The sequence below is a fragment of the Ochotona curzoniae genome, unplaced genomic scaffold (genome assembly GCF_017591425.1).
Source record: "Ochotona curzoniae isolate NIBS_2020 unplaced genomic scaffold, NIBS_Ocur_1.0 contig_291, whole genome shotgun sequence".
NCBI lineage: Eukaryota > Metazoa > Chordata > Mammalia > Lagomorpha > Ochotonidae > Ochotona > Ochotona curzoniae.
This window is the reverse complement of record NW_024465649.1, coordinates 15,988,808-16,007,382: the sequence shown is the minus strand read 5'-3', so window position 1 is coordinate 16,007,382 and position 18,575 is coordinate 15,988,808. Positions and strand designations below refer to the sequence as shown.

The following is an 18,575-nucleotide window of genomic DNA, read 5'->3' as shown; positions in this document are numbered from 1 at the left end:
CCTACATAAATATTACTTCAAAATGGACCACAAATCAAACATAGACACAAAACTATTCAAATGTTGGTGGGTAAAAGGGCTGGGGAAAATTTTTTGACACTGAGCTGAAGAAATGCATCTTAGAATTAACATAAAATCATTATTCAGAGAGAAAATCACTGATAAATAAAACTTCATCCAAATGGTAAACTTACTGTAAAAGACTTTCTCAAGACATTGAAATGAAAGCCACCCACATTTGAAACACATGTGAAATGAGTGACATCTAGAATACATATGGAATTTTTTAAACTTGATGATAATAAAACATACTACTCAATATTAAACAATTGCAAAAATTCCATGTAGATATTTAACTAAAAAAAAAGCATGCTTACACACAGCAAATAAGAAACGATGGTCAAAATTACTAGTGTTGATGAAAATGCAAATGAATACCACAGAAATTCACTCAACAATCAAAATGGCAATAACACAATAATAATATTAATAAACAAAGTGTGGCAAGGACATGTAATAACTAGGAGTCTGGCATGGGACTGATAGAATCGCAGAGTGTTACAGCCACCTTAGAATACAGCTTGGCAATTACTTGTAAAGTTGCGCATATTCATATACTTAGAATAAGAACATGAAATCTACCTCTCAGTTATTTATAAAAGTGAAATACAAACTACCATTCACAAACATATACAAAGTTTTTATAGCAAGTTGTTTGTAATTACTAAAAGTGGAAACAGCAATAAAAATCTCTTAATTAGATAAACAAACTAATAGGAATTGCCAGCTTCTAAAAATATATTTGTTTATTTGCTCCTATTTTACTGTCTTTGTTCCCATATTAGAGGACAAATCTCTTCAAAACAGAAGGAATTTGTTGGTAATTTAAAATTTTTATTTCTGAGAATTAAGAATATCTATAAAAATTTAATATAATGATATTTGAATAACATTTATAGAGAGATTTCTACGCATTATGTAAAAGCTTTTAGCTTTTTATATAGAAATGGTCCCCAACTTAGTAACATAACATAATTTTTTTAATTTATAGTAGAGGCCAGGCTAGCAATATATACCCTGTTCACACAGGGTAGCGCCAGTGAGCTGTACGTCCTAGACAGTTATGTTCTCACAAAGGTAAGTAACAATGCTCTATAGCATATTGTGTTGCTGAGCTTTGTGATTATCAGTGAATTAACTGTATTCAGTGAATTTTTAATTTATGGTATTTTCAATTTGTATTGTGTTTATATGATCCCATTATAAGTTGAAAAGCATCTATATCACCTAAAGAAGGAGACATAAAAATATGAAAGAACAGAAACAACTTGCCCAGGATCACATAGTAAATAGTCAAAAGTGGAATGCCAGTTCTGGCAGACCAACTCCAAAGATGAAGCTTAATCCAAAGGAGTAAATGTTTTACGGGACTATATTATAAAAATCGGCAGAAATAAGCAGTCAGAAACAAGGAGAATCAGAAGGAAAGACTATAAGAAAAGCCAAAGTATTTCCAATACTTATGTAAAATAGTATCAAATAAAAGATAAATTAAGATCTGGGGAAACATGTCTACTGAGTATAGCAATTTGAAAATCATCCATGACTAGTAAAATAGTAAAATGTGCACTTAATACTGAAAAATTCAATGTCAACTAAGTCTATATTTCAACTCTCATTTTAAATTATGATAATGGCATGTGGTATATAATAGATATCATAAGCAAACATATAAATATTACAAAGATGCAAATACATTTATATTTACATGTAATTCCTATAATTTTAGGCTTATTATCAATTTCTAGAAACTCAATTTTATCTCTGCATTAAAAGACACCTTGAAAAAAATGAAACCACATTCATGTTTGTAATGTTGATGATAAAAATTGAAATATTATACTTGATAAGTGGATTCTTTAAGCTTTCCATATATCCTTCACATATTTAGTAGTATGCTATGTCCAGAATATTACCTAACCAAAAATTTCTAGCACCATGAATCAGAATTATGGCTAACTCATGCTAGATATTATCTAGACTACTCTAAAGAAGATATTACCCAATCATACTAAACAATGAGGTTACATAAATTAAGATTAAAAATAGATACTGGGGTCAGCACAGTGGCATAGTAGGCTAATTCTCTATCCTGTGGCATCAGCATTCCATATAGGCACCGGTTAATGTCCCAGCAACTCCACTTCTTATCCTGCTCTCTGTTGCAGACCAGAAGAGGATGGTCTAAGTCCTTGGGACCCTGCGCCCACATGGGAGACTTGGGAAAATCCATCCACTGGCTCCTGGCTCCCTGCTTTGGATCAGCTCAGTTTTGACTACTGTGGCCATTTAGGCATTAAATCAGCAGATGGAAGATCTTTCACCTTCTCTCTCTCCTTCTCTATGTAAGTTTGCTTTTCAAATAATATTAAAAAAATAAAAATATTTTTAAAATATTAAACTGCATTATAAAAACTCCATCAGTGTTTTATAGACATTTATTATGAATCTTAAATATAATATTTGTACAAGGGGTCTTTTTTTATTGATTACATTGCATTATATCACAGTTTTATAGGCACTGGGATTCCCCCCACCCCTCCCAAAACCCTCCCCCCCATAAGGGGTCTTGCAATTTTTATGGAAAATGTATATTGAGAAAAATATGCACGATTTTGCAAATGTTCACACGAAACTAACTTATTTTTTAATTCCACTTTCCCATGAACTTTTCAAAGCAACCTCATATTAGTTCCTAGCACCTACAAGAAAGAAAGAAAAGCTAGGTACTTTATAAAGTAAAGGGATTTATTTAATGAGTAATTTGAGCCTGAAGGCCCAACAGTTTGATCTCTGGTGAGAGCTTTAGGGCAGAGGGCATCATGATGACAAACGCATGTAAGGTAGAAATAACATGGTGAAGCAGAAAACCAACAGGACTTAAGAGACAAGCCTGCTCTGTTTATTACAGCCTGCTCTCATAGGAACCAACAGCGTCCTGAAAAAAAAACAGGTAGTTCAATACCTTCTGAGGGCAGCATCCCCAATGACCTAACCACTTTCCACTAGACCGTTTGAAGGGTCCACTGTCTTAACTCCACAACGTTAGGCCTGAATTTGCTATCACATTAAACTGATGAAAACATTCAAAACATATCTGAACCACAGCAATTCCTCAAGGCAGTAAGCACAAAATCCAGTATAAAGAAGAAAAAAAACTGAAGCTGGTAAAGGTTATGTAACTTGTCCAGCAACAAAACCAGCAGGTAACACAATTAAAATCCCAACGCCAAAGCACATGCCCTTCCTATCACTCCTTAATATGTCTGCCATGAACAGTCAGAACCCAGAGATGGTCCTTGGTGGAAGCTTTTGGTTCCCTTATAAAGAGAATCATATTATCTGCGAACAGGGATAATTTGACTCTCTCCAATGGATGTCCTTTGCATTTCTTTTTCTTGCCTAATGACTCTGGTTAAAACTTTCAGATCTATAACAAACAGCAACGGCACAAATCAGCATCCTAGTCTGGTTCTGGATCTTAGGGGAAATGTTCCCCAATTTTCCCCATTAAAAATGAGATTGCTTGTGGGTTTTTCACATATATATTGTCTTGATTGTGCTGAGGAATAGTCCTTCTACATCCAATTTGCTTAAGATTCTTAAAAATTTTTTATCATGAAAGGATATTGTATTTCATCAAATACTTTATATCAACTGCTTAAATCATGCTGTTTTTTAATTTTTCAATTTGTTAGTGTAATATATCAGGTTTATGGATGCGCATATGTTGAACCATTCCTGAAAACAGGGATAAACCCCACTTGGTGTGAGTGAATGACCTTTCCGAGGTATGGTTAGATTTCATTAGCTGGTATTTTGTTGAGGAGTTTTGCATCTACATTTATCAGGGATACTGCTTTATAGTTCTTAATTTACACCATTTTTCATATTCTTTTTAAAAAACATAGTTCTCTTTCTTTACTGTTTCTTTTTCTGGTTTTGGAAATAAGGTCATAGTGACCTCATACAAAAAGTTTGGAAGAATTCCCTTCTTTTTGGTTGTTTTGAATAGTCTGAGAAGATTTGGAATTAGGCCTTTCTTAAAATTCTGGTACAATTCAGCAGTGAAGCCATCTGGTCCTAGGCATTTCTCTGTTGGGAGAGTCTTTCCTGACTCAATCTCTACCCCAGTTATTGGTTACTGTTTTTTCAATCAGTAGAGTTAGCCTGAGAAAGAGCTATGCTTAACAAGGGATAGATATTCCTAACTGCTAAATATTGCCCCTTGATGAAGATAATAATAGCAGGAGATTTTTTAACAGAGGAGGAAGTACAGTAAAAGAAGGAAAAAGAGTAGGAAAAAAAGAGAACACCAGTAGTGTTTTCATCATAATCTGCAATCGTGGTAGATTTTATCCTTACTGTTACTAATGTTATTACAATAGTGATATTAAAAAAAATCATGTACTGAGTTACTATTATCTACCAAATGTCATGCAAGTCACTTATACATGGAATTGTTTGATTTGTGCAGCATCCTTATGGAGTAGTATTTACTTTGGCTTCACAAAAAGAACAAGGGTGTGGGGAATATCCAGTCTACAATCTATGGAAGGTCTGCAAATCATTTCATTCAAACATTAAAAGATCTATCTGTGTATGTGTTTACATGCATGTACACATTTAATCTACAATTTGACTTACAATAATCCTAAAACTATTTTGTTGTTAAAAAATACTTTGTGCTGGAGGAGGGGAATGGAGGCAATCAAAAGGCAAGCAAACAAGCAAACAAACAAAAACAATTCTACATTATGTCTCCTGTAACATGCCTCAGAGAACAATCTACTGGAATATCCAGTCAAAACAGAATTGATGCATGGAGAAAACAAGTCAAAATAATAAATGGCTGTTTAGTTGTCTCATCGCTAAGGTACAATTAACTTCTTGATAATGAGAAATCTGAGACATTGTATCATTTCCCACTTATTTGTGCAAAGCTTCAAAGTAACTGAAGAAAAATAAATAATTCATTATGGATCTATGAACATACAAGCTTACAAAATAATTCAAAATCAGAAATTCAAGGACGGAAATATCATTCACTACTGATGTGATAGCAAAATAGTATGAACTTCCTTGTGGCAATTTACAAACACATATTAAAAACCTTTGCTCATCTGTTCTTCCCAGAAGTATTTATCCCAAGAAAGCAATAAGAAATTTGGTTAGCACTCCTGCACATCGAAGTTCTCTACATTATTTATAACATTATATAATAGAACATACTCTTTATGACCAAAAGTATTGTTAACAGCCCCAATGCTAAAGAGCTATTGTATAATTTATCATATATTTGATAGAACACTGATTCTATTAATATTTGCCTTATTCATAAAGGTCAGACTAACAATGCTGCAAACAAAGTAGAAAATAAATCTAGAAGCAAATGTGCCAAAGCAGTGTTTTATTCTAACTTGTAAAATGATGTGTGCATGCTTTTTCTCTGGTTGTAACAATTATATCAGTCATATATACTACATTGAGCATTTACTACTTTTTTGATCAGAAATGAGAAAGAAAAATCGAAAGAGAAAAAAAATAAAGTAGAAGGAAGAAGAGTTCTTGTAGTCCAGACATACAATGTAATTTCCCCCTATTGGTGAATATTTAAATAGGCAGATTTACTTTCTCATCACACAAGTGGTTTACTGTATCGATAATAAATTTCCACATAGGAATTTTTAATATCAATTTCAAGGAAAAAATGACTTTCCCATAAGGCATCAGGATGTTTAGTTTTCATGAATTCCTATAAATACACCGCTTATCAACTACTTGTTGGAGATTAATGTATCAGTTTTGGGACACAGTACCATGTTGCAAACTTAGATTACTTCCTAAGAAACTCAAGGCAAATAATTCAAAATCTAGACCCACTTATATACAATATTTGATGCTGCATTTTTTTTTAACAGAGGGCTCCTGTGATGACTAATCTTGTGTTTGTCTGTTAGGAGCCCTAAATGTGATTCTTGACTAGATTGCATTCACATAACTCTTATTTCAATGGAAATTGCAGAGATGGAAAAGTTTATAGGAAGAATCATGATCAAAGAAGTCAAATTCAATACTAACACTACTCTTGTTCTTGAAAATAACCATGAAAATAAATATCCTGTGAGCTAGGGACACGTCGATCTATCTATATCCATACCTAGATGTAGATATAAAATCTTTCCAGCAGAGTCTTACATTTTCTTGAGATACATTTCCTTAACTATATAATGTGATTACAGTTGGTGAGGCAATGGTCCACTTAAAACTGATAAAGTACCAGGCTTCAAGAAATCAGGTAAGCTGGTCTGTGGTTTCCAAATATAACAACGGCAGGATAATACTGGATTTGTAGATAGAACTCAGAGAGACAAAGATATTAGTTCCAACAACTTTAAAATTTAACTATTCCAATTCTCTTTACTAAAAGGCATTTATTTTTGCTTATTTTGCTGACAGACAATTTGACACATAAATCTGACGTAGGATCTTGCAAACACATTTTAAACAACAAAAGGACACATATACATCTAGCAATTCAGAAGAGCAAAAAAGAAACTTAGGAATATGTGAATAATTGTTCTCAAGTAGTGCAACAGAAGGAACATATTTACCTTCTTTGGGCATCTAACACTTCTCTTCCTGACTTGGATAAGATATACAAGATTTAAAGAGAATAAAGAAAAGAAAAATACAACTAGATCAGGAATTTAATGCGACTTAAATTTTTTTTTTAAGTATAGTTTCAAATCTTCTGCTAATTCTGCTTAGCCAAGAGTATAATGAGGATACATAATTCTGTTGTATGGAAAATAATCAGCTCCATTTCTAAAGAGCTGGTTGGTTCCTGGATGCAGTAAGCAAGCTGAAGAACGCGTACATATTGTGCAAGAGGAGGAAAAGCGGAACCAGTTTTCTGAATTTAGAAACTGTGGCAGATTATATTGCTTTAAAGAGAATACATTCTTCATACAAATTCACTAAACTCTTTCAAAATATTTTTCAGAGATGTGTATGTATATGATAACCAAAGTTAGTTTCCTAAGAAAGGACCATCAACTGGAGAATAGGGCAGGTTGCTGTGTTTCCTTTCTAGTGACATGTAACAGAGAGACCATTAAGAGCCCCAAATTTAAAATGCCAAAATTTAATCTAGGACCTGGGCTAAAGCCTCTTTTTGTGAGTTATACTATCGGGCAACATAGATTTGGGTAACAGCTCAGGATTATCGATTGTCCTTGTCGAAAGGAAGGACAATGCCCTGGGGAAGATACATTTTTCTAAAGTCAAAAAAGAAAATGCTGATATCATTATTACCATGTAAAACAACAATAAAAAAGAACTGCGTTATGAGAGAGCAAGAAACAAAGTTTGAGAGATTAATTTTTTTGAGATTTAACTCTTTTTTTTCTCCATTTTGTCCTAAGATGATGAGATGAGTCATATTGCATAAATGATGCTTATGGTCCTCTGCATTTTATTTCTTCCATTTACCCCTGAAATATCTAAAAACATTATAGGTAGCCAGTTCTTAGAAATGCAGAGAATTAGGACAATCTGTATTGAAGCAAAGTGTCTTCCCTTCAAAGTCACTTTGCTTAAGCCAGCATACCAGTAAGAGTACTGTACTGAAATTCAGAGTTCCTAAAATTCAGACAAGACCACTGTTTAATATGATAGTAGTGGCTAAAATAAATGGACAGAAGCAAGCAATCAGGTGAAAATCAAGCAGGTTGGAATTACTCAGGATAAAACAATAAGTATACTCTCTGCCTGCTCGTGCACACACTGGGGCTGAGGGTGAATTTGACAGGAAACTCTGTGAAGCATCCCCTAGGTCATAACATGTACAGGTGTGCACTAGGACTACAAGTGGGCCAGGCCAAGCTAGGGCACAGCATCCACTGGCTCACATAAAAGAGCTGGAGGCAAGCTGGGCTAGGCCAGGCTGCAACAATCACCAACACAAGTGAGACCAGGGATGAGGGCATCTTGGCAGGGATTCTTTGGGGTCTCCCCAAATGGGCCATAACAACAGTTAGTGCTTGGAGAGGCTGAATTGGGGCTGACCAGTCCAGGCTAGACCTCAGCATCCACCTGCAGGCATGAAATCTGTGGTTTAGGGCAGGCCAGGTAGGGGGTTCTTCAGGACCTAGAGGAAGTTCTGAGCTGGGTTAGGCCACAGCATCAGTCAGTTCACTTTAGAGTCAGAGTGGTGTCTCCCAAGGAAAACTGTCAAGTTATATTAGCATTTCAATAAACAAAGAGTACTTTCAGATAAAATAATTGTGTATCTAACAACCATCAACTCATAAAAATTAACCAAAGTGTACCCATTTTTCTGTCTTTCGAAACAAAATTACCATTACGATACATAAGAAGAAAATATTCATAATTATAGCCATTATTGTTACATCCCTAATTGAAAACAAAAGCATATTCTTCCTAGCAAACACACTTAACACGCCCCATGATCTCCCTTACCTGTGATTCTTTCACATTTTCAACAGTGAAGTTGAACCAGACACGGAAGCGTGGATTACAGGTATCCGGTCTAATGAAGAGATCATACTCAAACTCAGAGACCTGGTCCACCCGGCCAAGGTTACCTGTTAATAAAAATGTTAAAAAAATTGTGCCTTATGAAAAGTTTTTTCAGAACAATAGTACGTACATTTAAATATTGTGAGCTCAGACAGTGGCATTTGTCATCACTTAGTACTGGTGGTTTGAATATTCTTGATCCGCAAGGGTTCCTTTCAGCTGTGAGTGCAGCCCAGTGTCAGGAAGGCTTCTGGCTAATCCAAGCTGTGATATGTGCCAATATGCTTTGCTGTTAGGAACCAGATCCTGTGTGCTACAAGTTTTTTGACAGACTGGGATGCAGAAAGGATCTGGTGGTTAAATAAACCAGGAGAAGAACTCGAACTTCAGTTCCCTAGTTAGAAAACTGAGGATGATAATGTATTTCCTGTTAAGCTTTGTCTACCCAGAGTACCCCTAATATACTGGATCTTGTTTAATTCTCACAACAGTTTGCACTGTTGTTTCTACTGTGCTTCTTATATGTCAAAATGTCTATAAGAGTATGCTACAGAATATAGATAGTTTGGTTGTAAGCAAAATAATCAGTTAACATGGGAATTATAAAGTCAATTCACAATCATAAAACTACACGCCTATTTTCTCGATGAAGAGAAAAGTTATAGGACATTGTATAAACTTTGGTGTCACCTCCATTCCTTATCTTCTCTCTTTGCCTGATACTTCAATGAATAGTGAATAAAACAAAATGTGAACAGTGGAATGGAAAGGGAAGTTTTAAAAAAGAATCTAGTGGAGGTCATTGCTGTGTGGCACAGTCGGTAAAGCCACCACCTGCAAGCACTGGCATCGTGTACGGGCTCTGGTTTCTGCTCTAGCTGCTTCACTTCTGACCCAGCATGGTGTTAATGCTCCTGAAAAAAGCAGCAGAATATAGCCGAAATACTTGAGTCCCTGCCACCTCTTTGTGAGACCTGGATAGAATTTCAGGCCCCGTGGCTACTTTTGAATTTCTCTCTCTGATTCTCACTGTGTGTGTGTGTGTGTGTGTGTGTGTGTGTGTGTGTGTGTCTGTTTATTTCTCTGTAACTCTATTTTTCAAGTAAATAAAATAAAGATTAAATTCAAGAAAGAAACCGATCAATTCCTTAAAACAAATGACAACTAAAGACGTGTCAAGATGACCAGAAACCATCAAAATCATCCCTGGAAAGATGTTATTGTGTTGATATTTAATAGCATGGAAATACCTTGCTATAAAATGAACTCTAACAGCTACTCCTTCACTTGCAACACAGGCATCACATGTGGATGCCAATTCAAGTCCCAGCTTCCTGCTTTGGGCTGGGAAAGCAGAGCAGGGTGGCTCAAAGCCTTGAACCCCTGTACTGCTGTGGCAGACCCATAAGAAGAAACTCCTGGCACCCAACCATAGCTGTTGTGAATATTTGTGTGTAAACCAGTGGATGGAAGAAATCTCTATGTGTGTCTTCCTTTGTCTCAGTAGCTTGACTTTTAAAAAAAATACACCTTCCAAAATTTTTTAAATGAACTCTAGTGCGTCCGACTGAAAAAAAAAAAACACTCAAAAAAGAAATTTTGGCTAGACATTTATAAAATACCTCCTTTTTAATTTATCGGTATAGTATGTGCTTTCCTGAGCACCACACTGTGCTATATACAGATTAAATCCTAGCCTCAGAATCGATGGAATGAGATTCTAGTTCAGTTGGGTAAGCTATTTACCCTCTCAGAATTGCAACCAGAAAAAGGGAACACTGTGTTATTTAACCTCTAAGATTATTTCAGCTGTAACATTGTCAGGTTGCTGATTTTAAGATTGATCAGGCAGTAATCTGGAGCAAGACAACCACTCCAACCTTTGAAAATACATCAATTAACCAGACCAGCTAACTCGCTTTGCATGCACAGGGATCCCATACGGGTGCCTGTTCTAATCCTGGCTTCCAGCTTGTGACCTGGGAAAGCAGTAAGAGGACAGCCCAAAGCCTTGGGACCCTGCTTCCATGTGGGAGACCCAGAAGGGGCTCTGGGCTCCTAACTTCAGACTGGCTCAGCTCTGACCCTTGTGGCTACTTGGGCAATGAATTAGGAGACACAAGATTTTCCTGTCTGTCTTTCCTAATCTCTATATGTCAAATTGCTTTAATATGTTCTCATTAAAATTTGGCCTGAGAAGTCAGATTTAATTTTATTTCCAAAATCAGAAAAGTTACTTCCAGTTAACTACAAACATAAAAACTTGCAGGGCCTGGTGTGACAGTGTAGTGGTTAAAGTTCTCGCCTTGCACGCACCAGGATCCCATATGGGCACTGGCTCTAATCCCAGTGGCCCTGCTTCCCATCCTGCTCCCTGCTTGTGACCTGGGAAAGCAGTCAAGAACAGCCCAATGCCTTGGAACCTGCACCCATGTGGGAAACCCGGAAGAGCTCCTGTCTCCTGGCTTCAGATCGGCGCAGCACCAGCCGTTGCGGTCACTTGGGGAGTGAATCATTGGACAAAAGATCTTCCTCTCTGTCTCTCCTCCTCTCTGCATATCTGATTTTCTCATAAAAATAAATAAATCTTTTAAAAAAATAAAGACTTGCATTGATATAAAAGAACAAATATGAAGTAATTAGGATCAAACACTTTCATCTTAATATTTCCACTTTAAATTGTACCCAAAAATTTCAAGGGGATTATTCAAATAACTTACTTCTGTACCATCATCCAAAAAGAAAAGTTTACTAAGTCTTCTGTTTTACCGTTCTGCAAGATAGTTACTACACAAAGGAACTGAACTTGAAGTCAGAAAATATAGGATAACTTTAATTCTGCAACTTAATGAGTGTTCTTGCGAAATTCACTTAACTTTCCAAACTATACAGTAAGAATCATACCAATAGAGACATGAATTTTATTTTTATGTAAATTGGTAGTTTAACATAACATTGTAAAATGTTTGTATAAGAATGAAACTAAAGGTAAGCTTCTTATAGTGTTTAAAAAATTTTTTTTGAAGCACAGGGGATTGGCACCATGGCATAACAAGTTAAGCTTCCAGCTGTGGTGTCAGCATCCCTTTTGAGTCCTGGCTGCTCTGCTTCCTCCAATTCCTTGTTATAGCCTGAGAAAGCAGTGGAAGATAGAGCCCTGCACTCCCATGAAGACCAGGAAGAAGCTCCTGGCTCCCAGTTTTGGGTAGGCTGAGCTCTGGCCTTTTAGGCCACTGCAGGCATTTGAAGTAAACCAGTGGATGGAAGATATCTGTCTTTTCTTCTCCCTCAATAATTCTACATTTAAAAAGAGATTAATGTATATTTTTTTCACAACACACATTTCCATGAGCTTTTTAAAACCCATGGTAAATTTAATTTTAATTGAATTTAACTTATTTAAAAGTAACCCCTGTGAGTTAGGCACTGTTATCATCCACATTTAACAAAGTAAGAATTTAGTAAATCATAAAATAACTCTCCTAAAAATAAGTTTAAAAAGGTACTTTTCTACCCTCAAAAATTCACAATCTAAAAATTTAAACATACATTTCAATATTCAAGTGAAATTTTTGGGTTTTTTTGTAATACTAGAACAAGATAAACAGGTCTTGACAAATAATAATATGATAATATGTTTTAACATTGGTGCAACATATAGCACTTAAAAAATATAATGTGCCTAGAAATTCACACTTTCAAGATAATTTGATACCCTTTATAATATGAAGCCCTTAAACAGGTTATAAACTGATGCCCAGAAATAAGTGTTTATTTAAATTCATGGTTTAAAAAGCCCAGGGTATAAAGTTTTAGACTTCTTATTCCATTTAGTCAATCTTTAGAATATATCTTAACTATATCTAGTTCATTTCTTTAGCTGTTCAGTCAGTCACTCAAAAAGTAGCATGTTATGTGTTATTCAATAATTCATTTAGTGAGTCAAAAAGATACTGTATTTATACTCACTAACTTTATTCTCTCAAAGTGTAACAAATATGCTGTCTGGTTTCCCTGTAACTATTAGGCTGATCATCATGGTCATTCTTATGGCCAAGTACTCTTAGTATCTCTGTGTTGATACACAATGCTTCACTCATATTATCTGAAATATTTAAAGTAAGTATCACTGCACAGCCTACTGAAAACATCTGTTTGAAAATCAGCTCACAATGCCTCTATATCTGCCAGTCTACTTCCACTGAAATAAAAAGACAGGAAAGAAACTAAAAGAAAATCTACAAGCTACAAAACAAGTGAAAAATAAAGGCAAGATGTAGATGTTAAATTAAAAACATCACTAAAAACTGAAATTTAAATACATTAAATATTAGAATAAAGACAAAATGGATTCATCTAAAGTATATTGTGCTAAAAAAAAAAGCCAGATAAAGAGGAAAATAATATTATAAAATATTGATTCAATAGTAAATAACAAATGATCACCACATTAAAGGGAAAAAAAGAACGGTGCCTACCAGGGCTGATGCATGAGAAAAAGAAATATAACATTAAATGCCATGGATACAAGGTTGCAGCTGCAGAAAATAAGTAAGTCTAAATATGTAAACTATAGCATGAGAAATATAATACTGAGTTATTTATTGGAAACTTACTGAAAGAGTAGATTTAAGATATTCTTATCACATTTACACATTGAAAAGGTGATAAACTGTGTGCAATGTAAAGTATCTGATTTTGTTAACATGCCTATGCTACACAGCTTAGCAGTTAGTAGGGCAACAACTTAAAATGATATCTTACAGACTTAAAACAGACATCCTTATCACCTGTCCATATTATAGACATATAATAGACTTAAAAAGTGACATGAGGGCCCAGCACAGTAACCTAGCAGCTAAAGTCCTCACCTTGAACGTGCCAGGATCCCATATGAGCACTGATTCTAATCCCAGGAGCCGCACTTCCCACTCAGCTCTCTGCTTGTGGCCTGGGAAAGCAGTCCAGGATGACCCAATGCCTTGGAACCCTGCACCCACATGGGAAGCCCAGAAGAGGCTCCTGCCTCCTGGCTTTGGCGCAGCTCCAAACATTGTGGCTGTGTGGCAAGTGAATCAATGGACAGAAGAGCGTCCTCTCTGTCTCTCCTCTGTAAATCTGCCTTTCCAATAAAATAAATAAGTCTTTTTTTAAAAAAGTGACATGAGAAGATGATGAGGGAAGATTGTTGATGTCAACTTGGAAGAGGTGGTGTTTGAGTAGGACCCCAAAGACTTTAATGATCAGACACAGCAGATAATAGGACCTCTAAACTATAGTAGCTTAAGCAATATGGCAAGATGGTAAGCATGTTGCAATATTAAATTAGAACTGTAGGCCAGCAGTTTGGCCTAGCGGCTAAAAGTCCTCCCCTTGCATGAGCCAGGATCCCATACGGGTGCTGGTTCTAATCCCGGCAGCTCCACTTCCCATCCAGCTCCCTGCTTGTGGCCTGGGAAAGCAGTTGAGGACATCCCAATGCCTTGGGATCCTTCACCCGTGTGGGAGACCTGGAGGAAATTTCTGGCTCCTGGCTCTGGATCGGTGCAGTGTCAGCCATTGCGGTCACTTGGGGAGTGAATTATCGGATGGAAGATCTTCCTCTCTGTCTCTCTTCCTCCTCTCTGTATATCTGCCTTTCCAATAAAAATAAATAAATATTTAAAAATAAATAAATAAATAAACAAGAACTGTATACAGAAATAAGTTTAACAATAAAGTTACATTGCTATTACTGGGACATATAGCACAGACTTTTTGTATCAGGTTCATATTACATTTTATTCTTTGGATTTTAGAAAAACCATCAAAAGTAATTCAATAGAAACTTGGCCAAATATATATACATATACATATATAGGAGCCTTGGGGCTGTCATTTTAATCAACAGTATATCCACTTTAAAACATGTTACAAAAAGTAATTTAATCTTGAAGAAGGATGACTGAAAATGTTACTCAATCTTCAAATCCCTATTTTTAGTCATCATTGTATGATGACATACACAGTATTAGTTACTTATAATTATTCAATATTTAATTGCCATTTAACATCTTTTAGTATATTTCAAAGAAATGACTTGTTTACTTGAACAATTGTTTTCTTTAGCTTTAAATAAAAATATGTACTCAAATCTAGAAGTCAGACTACAATATTCTTCTTTTTTTAAATTAATTTATTTTTATTGGGAAGGCAGATATACAGAGAGGAGCAGAGACTGAGAGGAAGTCTTCCATCCGATGCTTCACTGCCCAAGTGGCCGCAAGAGCTGGAGCTGAGCCAATCTGAAGCCAGGAGCCAGGAGTCCCTTCTGGGTCTCTCATGAGGGTGCAGGTCCCAAAGCTTTGGGCCATCCTTGACTGCTTTCCCAAGCCACAAACAGAGCTGGATGGAAAGTGGAGCTGCCGGGATTAGAACAGGAACCCATATGGGATCCCAACGCATTCAAGGACAGGAATTTGGCCACTTGGCTATTGCACCAGGCTCTGTGTTTAATGCCATGGAACTCAGGGTTGTAATCAAGAGCCACTCAGTACCTTCTGTAGCCTTAACCTTATATAATTTCAAAGAGTACTATTTATGGAAAACTATAAAGCTACCAGTAAAAAAAAATGCGTCTACAGAATGAAAAGGAAATCACAATAAGTTTCTTGCCTTTTGTGGACTCAGGTCACTTTTGTGAAATTCTCTGTATGTTCATTTAACAGTAATGCTTCAAAAAAGTGCAGCATTGCTTTCTTTCCTGTGTGTAACTCTGTAAATCTCAGCCCTCAAGTCTTTGTAAACAAGGAATCTTACAGCATAAATCTCATTTGCTTTTCAGTAAATCCACTTCTTTAAAAAAAGAAGTGTTTATCTAGTCCCACCTACTTGGAAGTGGGGAGGTAAAGAAAGACTGACCAAAGTCAGGAGCTTAGAAACCCAGACCTCCTTGAGAGTACTAGGAACCCAGGCCCCCGAGCCACCATCTGCTGTCCCCTGTAATGCACCAGCAGCAAGTTGGATCAGAAACGCTCGGACATGGGTTGCAGACACCCAGCGTGACAACTGAACCTGACATGCCACAATGCCTGCCTCGTATCCAAATTACTTTGGAAGAAACTTTGATTAATTAAACCAAAGCTTCCAAATCACCATCCAGACTTTTTTTTTTCAAATTCTACATGAATAATAAACTCATCTCTAAGGTTAACTCATTGTTTTGTTTTTTTGTTGTTGTTGCTGTTGTTTGATGAAAGAAAATTTAGTATTACTGTTTCACAATGTGACTTCTCTCATATAGAAGTCAATCAAGCATCTAAACAAATAATTTATCATAAAGAGGAGTTTATTCCTTGAGAGATAACTTCTGATTCTGTCTCAATACTCTCCCCTTACTCTCATTGCTCTCCATGAGTCATCATGAATTCCTACTGTATCATGCTTTTTACTTCCTGAAGAGATTTTTTAACAATGAAATTTGAGACGTGCCTCTTTTACTCACAGTCTTCCAACGGCTTTCCATCCCTTACATTGAGCTACCTCTTCGGTGGCATGTCTTAAAGTCCTTTGATTAATTTGCACTGGCAACACTGGCAATTCCTGGGCCAAATATTTCCTGTCTCATTCCTTTCAAGTAATCATATTTCTGCTTTTGACCACCTGATGTTTGGAAGGATCCCATTCATCCTTCAAGCATCATTTATCACGTCAGGTAACCCTTGACAGACTCGCTAACTCCAATTAGGGTTTGACTTTCAACTCTTTATATGTAAGGCTATTTATACAGTTTGACAATGTTTTACACCATTACTACAAACATCAAGTTGTTAGCTTTCCTCAATGATCAATAGCTTTTCTACCATTATTTACTAGTTCTACGTACTAATAAATGTTCTCACCTCTTTGCATGTCATTAGCACATTTGATCCTTACAAAAAGTCTTTGAATTTACAATTGGGAACTAGGAGATGCACTGTTTACTCAAAGGGACTCAGTTATCAAGAAATAGAGCTGTAATATTAACTTGGGCAGCCTTGTTCCAGAGCATTCATCTTAATCACTATTCTATCTTAACCAAATGTAAGCTCTAGTGAATAACAGAATGACTGGTACATAACAAGTGTTCAGTAAACATTCACCAATTTAATTAAAGGATACAAGCCTTCTTTGCCTCTTAAAAAAAATTTTTTTATTTGTAAGGTAGAGTTAAGAGATGAAGGGAGGGAGAGAGGGAAAGGAAAAGGGAAGAGGAAAAGGGGAGGGAGGGCAGTGAAGGAGTGAGAGACAGAGAGAGCTTCCAATGGCCACAACAGCAAGAGTTGGCTGGTTTGAAGCCAGGATCCAGGAGCTTCCTGCAAGTCTCCAACATTGATGCAGGTGTCCAAATGACTGAGACATCCTCCACAGCTTTCCCAGGCACGTTAGCAGGGGGTGGATCAGGAGTGAAGCAACTGGGACTCAAACCAGCACCCATGTAGAAGGACTGACTATACAACAGTCAGTTTCTTTACCCACAATGCCACAGTGCAAGTTCCTCATTTCTTTATGCAGATAACTGAGTGTTATACCTGGAGAAACCATTGTAGGGGTCAGAATGATTCCTATTAGTTTATTTTTCAAGAGTCTATGTTTTACAGGACTACTCATGCAGTAACAAGCAATTTGGCCAATTTTTACCTTACTGCTAGCCATTTGTGAAGAAAGAGCTAATTACAATTCTACCTTCCCGGTGATTATTTAAATATACAGATTGCGGGCCCTGCGCGGTAGCGCAAGTGGTTAAGGTCCTCACCTTGCATGCCCGGGATCCCATATGGGCGCCGGTTCTATCCCGGCAGCCCCGCTTCCCATCCAGCTCCCTGCTGTGGCCTGGGAAAGCAGTTGAGGACAGCCCAAAGCTTTGGGACCCTGCACCCGTGTGGAACACCTGGAAGAGGCTCCTGGCTTCGGATCGGCATAGCATCGGCCGTTGCGCTCACTTTGGGAGTGAATCATTGGACGGAAGATCTTCCTCTCTGTCTCTCCTCTCTGTATATCTGCCTTTCCAATAAAAAAAAAAAAATTTAAATATACAGATTGCAACAAATCAGTGATGTCAGCTAATTGATTTCTGTTCCATTTTGCCTTCCTAGTTTTTTGATCAAGCAACTACACATCTTAAAAAACCTCTTTTACTGATAGCAAGCCAAAATCACAAATATACTCTCAGGAAGTAAATTAACCCCTTTAGGAATAAACACTTGAAAATAATGTATTAAGAGTCTTAGGTATTCTGCCAGAAAATCGAGTCAATTGGAAAATTTAAAACTAACTCTTGAAATGCTTATTGCCAACAATATTTTGAAAAGATTTTATTTATTTTTATTTGAAAGGCAGGGTTACATAGAGAGAGAATGAAAGGGAGAAAGAGAGAGAAAGAGAGATCGATCTTCTATCATTTGGTTCATGCCACAAAGGCCAGGACCGGGGCCAGTCAGGAACCAAGAGACAGGATTTTCTTTGGGGTTTCCAACAGGGTGCAGGGGCTCAACTTCTTGGACTCTTCTCTGCCATCCCAGGCAGCTGGTTCAGAAGGAAATCTACCAGGACTCCTACCAACATCCAAATTAGATGCTGGAGCTACAAGTGGAGGCTTAGTCTACCACATCTGGTGCTGGCCTTGTCAGCATTATTTTTATGAAAAAGAAAAAACAATGTTGCATCTTGGGTGCATACAAAATAACACATATGTATCAAACACATAAAAATCCGCAGAGCTTTCTACATTCTCTTAGAATCAAAAGTTTACTTTGTTTTTGAACAAAAAAATAGTTCAGTTCACCTATTACAGTCCAATCTTTCTGAAATAATGTGCAGATATCTCATGAAAGCTTCCAAACATTTGATCCTATATAGGTTCTGCTACATGGAATTGAATATCATGACTTAATATTTGTAAATGTATTCCTCAAAGTGAAATGATTTTTTTATTTTATTATTTTTGGTGATTT

The 18,575-nt window shown here is 36.5% G+C and overlaps 1 protein-coding gene across 1 annotated transcript in view; it reads right to left on the bottom strand.

The window, feature by feature from the left end:
- The window catches only part of AGBL4 (AGBL carboxypeptidase 4), a 1,125,681-nt gene that overhangs the window by 965,475 nt on the left and 141,631 nt on the right, over nucleotides 1–18,575 (bottom strand). Inside the window, exon 3 of the mRNA XM_040978580.1 lies at nucleotides 8,545–8,669. Coding sequence (XP_040834514.1) covers nucleotides 8,545–8,669 — 125 coding nt within the window. The remainder of the gene's footprint in view (nucleotides 1–8,544; nucleotides 8,670–18,575) is intronic.